The sequence below is a fragment of the Salmo trutta genome, chromosome 1 (genome assembly GCF_901001165.1).
Source record: "Salmo trutta chromosome 1, fSalTru1.1, whole genome shotgun sequence".
NCBI lineage: Eukaryota > Metazoa > Chordata > Actinopteri > Salmoniformes > Salmonidae > Salmo > Salmo trutta.
Window position 1 is genome coordinate 3,495,031 of NC_042957.1, and position 12,167 is coordinate 3,507,197.

General features: G+C 43.5%; 1 protein-coding gene across 1 annotated transcript in view; it reads left to right on the forward strand.

Moving 5' to 3' along the window:
- Positions 1 to 3,254: 3,254 nt before the first annotated feature.
- The window catches only part of LOC115149611 (fibronectin type III domain-containing protein 4), a 68,123-nt gene continuing 59,210 nt past the window's right edge, over positions 3,255 to 12,167 (forward strand). Inside the window, exon 1 of the mRNA XM_029692590.1 lies at positions 3,255 to 4,022. Within this exon, the coding sequence (XP_029548450.1) occupies positions 3,947 to 4,022 (76 nt within the window). The 5' untranslated portion in view covers positions 3,255 to 3,946. The remainder of the gene's footprint in view (positions 4,023 to 12,167) is intronic.

Here is a 12,167-nt window from a genome sequence, read left to right on the forward strand (position 1 = left end):
ACATCACAATAACAGCACTTATTAATTTGAAGGGGTATCCACATACTTTTGTATATATAGTGTACATTTCTCCATTAATTTCCCAATGGGATTCCCATCTCCTCCTTTCTCTAATATCTCTGTCTTGGGTTAGTTATAAAAAAAATCTTTGGTAAAGAGGTCAATCGAACTCGACCAAAACAATGGAATTGCCATGGAAAAGCATGGGGGAAAGGGCCTGTGGGAAGGATCCCGAGTCTCCTCATTACCCCCCAGCAAAATGTGCCTACATTTAGACTATTGTTTATATGTGTATTTAACTCTATGTTGAGGTAAAAATGCTTGTATGGATTTCAACCTCAACACATGTCATCGTCACCAATCAACTGCATTACAGTTAAAAAAAAAAATGACTTTGACTACTACCACCACCACCGATTTCTGTATGCTAGCTTTCCCAACCAGTTTATATGAACGAGAGTTAGAATTTAGCGGTCACTTCTAAACCTGAAAAGGGACAACTTCTACATGTTATGCAGTCGGGAAACAGACAGATATACTATACATAAATCATGATGAATATCCACTTTGTTAAATCAGATTTGCTTGAATGTGTTCCGAGCTGGTAAATGTGTTCCGAGCCGGTAAATGTGTTCCGAGCTGGTAAATGTGTTCCGAGCCGGTAAATGTGTTCCGAGCTGGTAAATGTGTTCCGAGCTGGTAAATGGAACATCTACGCTCCAATGGACTCATTTACCTCATCTATACTGATAAAATAAAAAACATTCAAATGTCAATATTCAAACTGATGAATATATCACGAATCAAGGTGACCCAGATGCAGATTGTCGAAGTAACAATGTTTAATGTTGCAACAGAGGCAAGCAGAAGACAGGTCAAGGCAGGCAGAGGTCTGTAATCCAGAGGGAGGCAGAGGTACAGGTCGGCAGGCAGACTCGGGGGCAGGCAGAGTGGTCAGGCAGGCGGGCTCAGAGACAGGACAGGCAAGGGTCAAAACCGGGAGGAATAGCAAAAGGAGAATAGAAGCAGGAGTACGGAAAAACACGCTGGTTGACTTGAAAAACATAAAAGACAAACTGGCAACAAACAGACAGAGAACACAGGTATAAATACACAGGGGATAATGGGGAAGATGGGTGACACCTGGAGGGGGGGGTGGAGACAAGCACACTGATTGGTGAAACAGATCAGGGCGTGACAGAATAGGCCGTCACAAATGAGGTAGGCCTACAACAAGAAGTACATTCACACATTTCTGTACATTTTGGGTGCATTACCACTTTTGGAGAGACAGTTTTCCAAGGGAATTTACTGCATGACGTGCAGGTTTGAACACCCAACAGGCTACCTACATAGGCATTAAATATGGACCTCAAATCAGTCCTATGATTTCAGTCCTGTATAGGATGAATGCGTACAGCCAATTATTAATATGAGTTACCATGACCATGCGCTGTGTCGGCTTTCAACACATCATTTGCTGAGACTGGGATAGGATAGGATGTAGCCTCAAGGCTGTGGAAATAAACAAGTAACTTTTTATTCATCCTTAGACTACAAATCCTGCCTCCAAGTTAGCCTACAACTTCGTAGGAACTGCACGTTTCCTATTAAACATGCATCAGAGGGTTAGCCTACAACTTCGTAGGAACTGCACGTTTCCTATTGAACATGCGTCAGAGGGTTAGCCTACAACTTCGTAGGAACTGCATGTTTCCTATTGAACATGCATCAGAGGGTTAGCCTACTCACTACTAATGTAATGCAGTGTGTGTGTGTGTGTGTGTGTGTGTTGTGTGTGTGTGTGTGTGTGTGTGTGTGTGTGTGTGTGTGTGTGTAACACTGTACACGTGAGCTGAGAGAGACACCCACCCACCCATGCAGCCACTATAACTACCACTCTCACAGACGTTCCAAAAACGCAATTTGTGTCTGGCCAGAGCCATATATATTTGTGTCTGGTCAGAGCCATATATATTTGTGTCTGGCCAGAGCCATATATATTCGTGTCTGGCCAGAGCCATGTATATTTGTGTCTGGCCAGAGCCATATATATTCGTGTCTGGCCAGAGCCATGTATATTTGTGTCTGGCCAGAGCCATATATATTCGTGTCTGGCCAGAGCCATGTATATTTGTGTCTGGCCAGAGCCATATATATTTGTGTCTGGCCAGAGCCATATATATTTGTGTCTGGCCAGAGCCATATATATTTGTGTCTGGCCAGAGCCATATATATTTGTGTCTGGCCAGAGCCATATATATTTGTGTCTGGCCAGAGCCATGTATATTTGTGTCTGGCCAGAGCCATATATATTCGTGTCTGGCCAGAGCCATGTATATTTGTGTCTGGCCAGAGCCATATATATTTGTGTCTGGCCAGAGCCATATATATTTGTGTCTGGCCAGAGCCATATATATTTGTGTCTGGCCAGAGCCATATATATTTGTGTCTGGCCAGAGCCATATATATAAATGCATGGCTGTGGATCTGTCAGAGACTACATACAATAGGTATGATTCTTGAATGGAATCATTGCCAATAATTTCAACAACGCTATAACAGGTGGAGGTTTGTGTATAGTTTGTACTGAGGACTATACACCCCCGAATTGCACATGAACGATGTAATTCTATGCGTAGAAGAGGATTTTTGCATAAATAAATACAAACTATGGCTCGAGGGAGAGAAACAGAAACAGGTTACTACGTTCACACGTGATTGTCAAAATGTTCGCTCTGTAGTTCTAAAAAAAAAACTGTGAATATTAGGATATCGCCTATCGCTGTCCTACAAGTGTCTCGGGTAAATCATTATTGCGTTGAACACGGTTTCATTTGCTGTGAGCGAGCGCGCATTATTAAACAGCAAGAACCGATAAAATCACTCACTTCCGATATAGAACGTTAATTACTATAATCTCGAATTAAACACATGCTCCAATTGTACATTATTGTGCCAAATGCTATATAAAAAAAGGCTGTGTTCTTTAGAATTCCGTTGAAGCATAGAGAGAGAGAGAGAGAGAGAGAGAGAGAGAGAGACGGAGAGAGAGAGAGAGAGAGAGAGAGAGAGAGAGAGACAGAGAGACGGAGAGACGGAGAGAGAGAGAGAGAGAGAGAGAGAGAGAGACAGAGAGAGAGAGAGAGACGGAGAGACGGAGAGAGAGAGAGAGAGAGAGAGAGAGAGAGAGAGAGAGACGGAGAGAGAGAGAGACAGAGAGAGAGAGACGGAGAGACGGAGAGAGAGAGAGAGAGAGAGAGAGAGAGAGGCACTGCAGAATGACAGATCGACATGAATAAATAATCAGAAAGCGAGCTGACCACCAGAGAGAGAGAAAGAGAGAGAAAGAGAGAGGTGCGCTGCCTGATGCCAAGGCGCTTGTCTGTCTATAGTTCCCAGAGCGCTGTCCGTGTTGCTGGTCCTTCTCAACGTGTCCATTCACAGGTTTCCTGCAGCCTATACACTGACCACGATGCACGACGAACTCACACCATAGGAGAATCACACTTGAAAGAGACATTGTGGTTTTCGAATTAGAAGAAGCCTCCTTTAAAATCCTTAGATTAGATCGAACGTGGTCAGATTCAATTTGTGTACCGCGGTTTGGAGAAAGGAGAGAAGTCTTAAATATCGGTGTGTGATGGTTAACGAATAAATATGGGATTATTGTGGACATGAATGTACCGGGACGTGTTGACAAAATGTTCGTCAATATGATCTCTTTTGTCACATACCTGAAGTTAATTGATCTACTCTGAATACTTCGACTCAACGGTTTCAACGCTCGCTTGGATAATAAGTGATGATTCGGGAAATATTTATTTTCTTCTTCTTCCAATGTGCTTATGAATTGAACGCATAAAGTAGCCTGCAAGTGGGTACTTTAAGATCTGACATCTATACATTTTGATATATAGATCTGAGAAGAATAAAACACGAAGCCATGTCTTGTCTGCTGGTGTTAGTGAACTGTGTGGTCCTGTTGCTCTTCGCCAGCGACATGTTTTTGGTCAGTGGAAGTAAGTGAATATATACTATGTTTGTTTCTTGTTTTTAATTACATGTTTTCTAGCAATCCTCTCTCAATCACTTGTGTCAAAATATCATATCCCAACTGCACACGGGGACATTGTCCTTGCTGTCGCTGTGGAGAGGTTAGTAGGTTAATGCTGTGGATAGGTTAGTGGGTTAATGCTGTGGATAGGTTAGTGGGTTAATGCTGTGGATAGGTTGGTGGGTTAATACTGTGGATAGGTTAGTGGGTTAATGCTGTGGATAGGTTAGTGGGTTAATGCTGTGGATAGGTTAGTGGGTTAATGCTGTGGATAGGTTAGTGGGTTAATGCTGTGGATAGGTTAGTGGGTTAATGCTGTGGATAGGTTGGTGGGTTAATACTGTGGATAGGTTAGTGGGTTAATGCTGTGGATAGGTTGGTGGGTTAATGCTGTGGATAGGTTAGAGGGTTAATGCTGTGGATAGGTTGGTGGGTTAATACTGTGGATAGGTTAGTGGGTTAATGCTGTGGATAGGTTGGTGGGTTTATGCTGTGGATAGGTTAGTGGGTTAATGCTGTGGATAGGTTGGTGGGTTAATGCTGTGGATAGGTTGGTGGGTTAATACTGTGGATAGGTTAGTGGGTTAATGCTGTGGATAGGTTGGTGGGTTAATACTGTGGATAGGTTAGTGGGTTAATGCTGTGGATAGGTTGGTGGGTTAATGCTGTGGAGAGGTTAGTGGGTTAATGCTGTGGATAGGTTGGCGGGTTAATACTGTGGATAGGTTAGTGGGTTAATGCTGTGGATAGGTTGGTGGGTTAATGCTGTGGATAGGTTAGAGGGTTAATGCTGTGGATAGGTTAGTGGGTTAATGCTGTGGATAGGTTAGTGGGTTAATGCTGTGGATAGGTTGGTGGGTTAATACTGTGGATAGGTTAGTGGGTTAATGCTGTGGATAGGTTGGTGGGTTTATGCTGTGGATAGGTTGGTGGGTTAAGGCTGTGGATAGGTTGGTGGGTTAATACTGTGGATAGGTTAGTGGGTTAATGCTGTGGATAGGTTGTTGGGTTAATGCTGTGGAGAGGTTAGTGGGTTAATGCTGTGGATAGGTTATTGGGTAAATACTGTGGATAGGTTAGTGGGTTAATGCTGTGGATAGGTTGGTGGGTTAATGCTGTGGATAGGTTAGTGGGTTAATGCTGTGGATAGGTTAGTGGGTTAATGCTGTGGATAGGTTAGTGGGTTAATGCTGTGGATAGGTTAGTGGGTTAATGCTGTGGATAGGTTAGTGGGTTAATGCTGTTGATAGGTTAGTGGGTTAATGCTGTGTAAAGGTTGGTGGGTTAATACTGTGGATAGGTTGGTGGGTTAATGCAGTGGATAGGTTGGCGGGTTAATGCTGTGGATAGATTGGTGGGTTAATGCTGTGTAAAGGTTGGTGGGTTAATTCTGTGTAAAGGTTGGTGGGTTAATGCAGTGGATAGGTTGGTGGGTTAATGCTGTGGATAGGTTGGTGGGTTAATGCTGTGGATAGGTTGGTGGGTTAATGCTGTGTAAAGGTTGGTGGGTTAATGCTGTGGATAGGTTAGTGGGTTAATGCTGTGTAAAGGTTGGTGGGTTAATACTGTGGATAGGTTGGTGGGTTAATGCAGTGGATAGGTTGGTGGGTTAATGCTGTGGATAGATTGGTGGGTTAATGCTGTGTAAAGGATGGTGGGTTAATTCTGTGTAAAGGTTGGTGGGTTAATGCTGTGGATAGGTTAGTGGGTTAATGCTGTGTAAAGGTTGGTGGGTTAATACTGTGGATAGGTTGGTGGGTTAATGCAGTGGATAGGTTGGTGGGTTAATGCTGTGGATAGATTGGTGGGTTAATGCTGTGTATAGATTGGTGGGTTAATGCAGTGGATAGGTTGGTGGGTTAATGCTGTGTAAAGGTTGGTGGGTTAATGCTGTGTAAAGGTTGGTGGGTTAATGCTGTGGATAGGTTGGTGGGTTAATGCAGTGGATAGGTTGGTGGGTTAATGCTGTGGATAGGTTGGTGGGTTAATGCTGTGTAAAGGTTGGTGGGTTAATGCAGTGTAAAGCTTGGTGGGTTAATGCTGTGGATAGGTTGGTGGGTTAATACTGTGGATAGGTTAGTGGGTTAATGCTGTGGATAGGTTGGTGGGTTAATCCTGTGGATAGGTTAGTGGGTTAATGCTGTGGATAGGTTAGTGGGTTAATGCTGTGGATAGGTTAGTGGGTTAATGATGTGGATAGGTTAGTGGGTTAATACTGTGGATAGGTTGGTGGGTTAATGCTGTGGATAGGTTGGTGGGTTAATGCTGTGGATAGATTGGTGGGTTAATGCAGTGGATAGGTTGGTGGGTTAATGCTGTGGATAGGTTGGTGGGTTAATGCTGTGGAAAAGTTGGTGGGTTAATGCTGTGGATAGGTTAGTGGGTTAATGCTGTGTAAAGGTTGGTGGGTTAATGCTGTGGATAGGTTGGTGGGTTAATGCTGTGGATAGGTTAGTGGGTTAATGCTGTGGATAGGTTAGTGGGTTAATGCTGTGGATAGGTTGGTGGGTTTATGCTGTGGATAGGTTGGTGGGTTAAGGCTGTGGATAGGTTGGTGGGTTAATACTGTGGATAGGTTAGTGGGTTAATGCTGTGGATAGGTTGTTGGGTTAATGCTGTGGAGAGGTTAGTGGGTTAATGCTGTGGATAGGTTGGTGGGTAAATACTGTGGATAGGTTAGTGGGTTAATGCTGTGGATAGGTTGGTGGGTTAATGCTGTGGATAGGTTAGTGGGTTAATGCTGTGGATAGGTTAGTGGGTTAATGCTGTGGATAGGTTAGTGGGTTAATGCTGTGGATAGGTTAGTGGGTTAATGCTGTTGATAGGTTAGTGGGTTAATGCTGTGTAAAGGTTGGTGGGTTAATACTGTGGATAGGTTGGTGGGTTAATGCAGTGGATAGGTTGGCGGGTTAATGCTGTGGATAGATTGGTGGGTTAATGCTGTGTAAAGGTTGGTGGGTTAATTCTGTGTAAAGGTTGGTGGGTTAATGCAGTGGATAGGTTGGTGGGTTAATGCTGTGGATAGGTTGGTGGGTTAATGCTGTGGATAGATTGGTGGGTTAATGCTGTGTAAAGGTTGGTGGGTTAATGCTGTGGATAGGTTAGTGGGTTAATGCTGTGTAAAGGTTGGTGGGTTAATACTGTGGATAGGTTGGTGGGTTAATGCAGTGGATAGGTTGGTGGGTTAATGCTGTGGATAGATTGGTGGGTTAATGCTGTGTAAAGGATGGTGGGTTAATTCTGTGTAAAGGTTGGTGGGTTAATGCTGTGGATAGGTTAGTGGGTTAATGCTGTGTAAAGGTTGGTGGGTTAATACTGTGGATAGGTTGGTGGGTTAATGCAGTGGATAGGTTGGTGGGTTAATGCTGTGGATAGATTGGTGGGTTAATGCTGTGTATAGATTGGTGGGTTAATGCAGTGGATAGGTTGGTGGGTTAATGCTGTGTAAAGGTTGGTGGGTTAATGCTGTGTAAAGGTTGGTGGGTTAATGCTGTGGATAGGTTGGTGGGTTAATGCAGTGGATAGGTTGGTGGGTTAATGCTGTGGATAGGTTGGTGGGTTAATGCTGTGTAAAGGTTGGTGGGTTAATGCAGTGTAAAGCTTGGTGGGTTAATGCTGTGGATAGGTTGGTGGGTTAATACTGTGGATAGGTTAGTGGGTTAATGCTGTGGATAGGTTGGTGGGTTAATGCTGTGGATAGGTTAGTGGGTTAATGCTGTGGATAGGTTAGTGGGTTAATGCTGTGGATAGGTTAGTGGGTTAATGATGTGGATAGGTTAGTGGGTTAACACTGTGGATAGGTTGGTGGGTTAATGCTGTGGATAGGTTGGTGGGTTAATGCTGTGGATAGATTGGTGGGTTAATGCTGTGGATAGGTTGGTGGGTTAATGCTGTGGATAGGTTGGTGGGTTAATGCTGTGGAAAAGTTGGTGGGTTAATGCTGTGGATAGGTTAGTGGGTTAATGCTGTGTAAAGGTTGGTGGGTTAATGCTGTGGATAGGTTGGTGGGTTAATGCTGTGGATAGGTTAGTGGGTTAATGCTGTGGATAGGTTAGTGGGTTAATGCTGTGGATAGGTTGGTGGGTTAATGCTGTGGATAGGTTGGTGGGTTAATGCTGTGGATAGGTTGGTGGATTAATGCTGTGGATAGGTTGGTGGGTTAATACTGTGGATAGGTTAGTGGGTTAATGCTGTGGATAGGTTAGTGGGTTAATGCTGTGGATAGGTTGGTGGGTTAATGCTGTAGATAGGTTGGTGGGTTAATGCTGTGGATAGGTTGGTGGGTTAATGCTGTGGATAGATTGGTGGGTTAATACTGTGGATAGATTGGTGGGTTAATGCTGTGGATAGGTTGGTGGGTTAATGCTGTGGATAGATTGGTGGGTTAATGCTGTGGATAGGTTGGTGGGTTAATGCTGTGGATAGGTTGGTGGGTTAATGCTGTGGATAGGTTAGTGGGTTAATGCTGTGGATAGGTTAGTGGGTTAATGCTGTGGATAGGTTGGTGGGTTAATACTGTGGATAAGTTGGTGGGTTAATACTGTGGATAGGTTAGTGGGTTAATGCTGTGGATAGGTTAGTGGGTTAATGCTGTGGATAGGTTAGTGGGTTAATACTGTGGATAGGTTAGTGGGTTAATGCTGTGGATAGGTTGGTGGGTTAATGCTGTGGATAGGTTAGTGGGTTAATGCTGTGGATAGGTTGGTGGGTTAATGCTGTGGATAGGTTGATGGGTTAATGCTGTGGATAGATTGGTGGGTTAATACTGTGTATAGGTTGGTGGGTTAATGCTGTGGATAGGTTGGTGGGTTTATGCTGTGGATAGGTTAGTGGGTTAATACAGTGGATAGGTTGGTGGGCTAATACTGTGGATAGGTTGGTGGGTTAATGCTGTGGATAGGTTAGTGGGTTAATGCTGTGGATAGGTTAGCTGGTTAATGCTGAGGATAGGTTAGTGGGTTAATGCTGTGGATAGGTTAGTGGGTTAATGCTGTGGATAGGTTAGTGGGTTAATGCTGTGGATAGGTTAGTGGGTTAATGCTGTGGATAGTTTGGTGGGTTAATGCTGTGGATAGGTTGGTGGGTTAATGCTGTGGATAGGTTAGTGGGTTAATACTGTGGATAGGTTGGTGGGTTAATGCTGTGGATAGGTTGGTGGGTTAATACTCTGGATAGGTTGGTGGGTTAATGCTGTGGATAGGTTAGTGGGTTAATGCTGTGGATAGGTTAGTGGGTTAATACTGTGGATAGGTTGGTGGGTTAATACTGTGGATAGATTGGTGGGTTAATGCTGTGGATAGGTTAGTGGGTTAATACTGTGGATAGGTTAGTGGGTTAATACTGTGGATAGGTTAGTGGGTTAATACTGTGGATAGGTTAGTGGGTTAATACTGTGGATAGGTTAGTGGGTTAATGCTGTGGATAGGTTGGTGGGTTAATGCTGTGGATAGGTTGGTGGGTTAATGCTGTGGATAGGTTAGTGGGTTAATGCTGTGGATAGGTTAGTGGGTTAATACTGTGGATAGGTTGGTGGGTTAATACTGTGGATAGATTGGTGGGTTAATGCTGTGGATAGGTTAGTGGGTTAATACTGTGGATAGGTTAGTGGGTTAATACTGTGGATAGGTTAGTGGGTTAATGCTGTATTTGCTTCACCATGTTGTTGTGCTGAATTGTTATCAAGTAATCACAACTTATTCAGACTCATATCTGGCATATTTTAACTTCCTGATTGTTTACCTCAACTTTTATAAGTAGCCTAGAACCTATTCCTAATTAGCCAGTGGTTATTAACACATGGTTACAGAATGACTCACGTGTAATTAGCACGTAAATCTCTCACTAACCAGGAATTGATGTGAGGAAGCTGCCTATAGGATCGCCTTATGAAGAGACTGACGTTAAAGGTGACAAGCAAAGGTTTCCCTGTTTTTCCAAACTTTTCTTCATTCAACAGCTAAATACATCATAAAAAAGGTCTACAATAATATTTTGGTCAGTGTAGATTTAAAAAAAATCCTTGATACAGTATGTTAGTTAGCTAGCTAGACCATTTTTCCTAATCATTATTTACATATATGTTTATTACCCAGATTTACAAGTGTCTTCTCAAATCATGTCAGACATGTGCTCCTTGCAGTAAGCCAGGTCTGTAGCGTGTGCTCCTTGCAGTAAGCCAGGTCTGTAGCGTGTGCTCCTTGCAGTAAGCCAGGTCTGTAGTGTGTGCTCCTTGCAGTAAGCCAGGTCTGTAGCGTGTGCTCCTTGCAGTAAACCAGGTCTGTAGCGTGTGCTCCTTCCAGTAAGCCAGCTCTGTAGCGTGTGCTCCTTGCAGTAAGCCAGGTCTGTAACGTGTGCTCCTTCCAGTAAGCCAGGTCTGTAGCGTGTGCTCCTTGCAGTAAGCCAGGTCTGTAGTGTGTGCTCCTTGCAGTAAGCCAGGTCTGTAGCGTGTGCTCCTTGCAGTAAACCAGGTCTGTAGCGTGTGCTCCTTCCAGTAAGCCAGCTCTGTAGCGTGTGCTCCTTGCAGTAAGCCACGTCTGTAGCGTGTGCTCCTTGCAGTAAGCCAGGTCTGTAGCGTGTGCTCCTTGCAGTCAGCCAGGTCTGTAGCGTGTGCTCCTTGCAGTCAGCCAGGTCTGTAGCGTGTGCTCCTTGCAGTAAAGCCATTGCTCTTTTCTTTTTGTCCTCAAATGATATCATCCTTACATTCTATGGTGAGAAAATGACATCTTCACAAAAAAGTGGAAATTAGTGTTATTACTTTGTGTTCGTTTATTTTGTTTTTGAGTCCTTTGCCTGTCACCTTTAACCGTTATTTAGGCTTGCCATTACGAAGGGGTTGAATACTTATTGACGCAAGACATTTCAGCTTTTAATTTTTAATGAATTTGTCAATAAAATATTTTTTGACTTTATGTTGTTTTTTTTTGTAGATCAGTGAAACAAAATCAAAATTGAATCCATTTTAAATTCATGGCTCTAACACAACAAAATGTGGAAAAAGTCAAGCTTTTGAAGGCACTGTTGTATATGTGTCACAGAAGTATTTTCTCATGATGTGTGGGTGTTTTTCAGCGGCAGGGACTGGGAGTCTAGTCAGGATCGAGGGAAAGATGAACGGAGCAAAGTACAGAGAGATCCGTGATGAAAACCTGACACCTCGGTCTGAATTCACAATCTCTACTTTTGAAATGGCAGCGAGAATGATGCACAGTGCTCCCCTGGGCGTCATTAGTTGTGTGCATTCTGTCCTTTGGGGACGTTGCGCATGCGTTTTGCCAGCTTGAGAAGGGTGCAATTGCGGTCCGCAATTCGGGGTTTTCCTCCATCTTTATACTTCTCTTGGTCCATTTTTATGTTTAGTACCAGGCGGAGGCGCTCCAGTACAGTAGGTGGCGTTAAATGCACAATAACGTTGGATAGCTAGCTAGCCGTACATCGGTAGACGGTGTCCTTCGTCCTCCACATGTCGGACACTGTTTTCCTGAAGTTCTGTTAACAATGGTGAGGACAGGTGTTTGGCAGGCAGGCTAGCTAGCAAGGAAGACTCTGGTAGGTGGGGGCAATTTTTTACATTTTTTAATTTCCCTTTTAACCCACATTCAAATGTGTCACACAAGGATGCTGGAAGGGGGGGAGGGTCAGTTCTATTGATGTTTAATCTCTGTGGGAAAAAAGGGACTTCTCAGAGCCATCAAAATCCGTAATATCAATAAAATAATAATTAGGACTCTCATGCGTATGAATGAGTCGCTGTGAAGGAGCCTGGATGATGAAATAACTGTGACAGTTATGTTGCCAATTGTCATCAGAGCAGAAATGAGACCGTTGGGATTTACAGTCCGTCCGACATTCATTTGAACAGAAAACAGAATGTCCAATTACTTGTGTTAAGTTTTATGGTTCCCCATTAAGTTTTATTTTCAAGATTAAATTGCATGACAGCAATGAACAGATTGAGGAATTTAATGTGTGAAATAATTGTCACAGTGGGGGAAATAATGAATGGCCCACCTATCAAATCAAATCAAATGTATTTATATAGCCCTTCTTACATCAGCTGATGTCTCAAAGTGCTGTACAGAAACCCAGCCTAAAACCCCAAACAGCAAGCAAT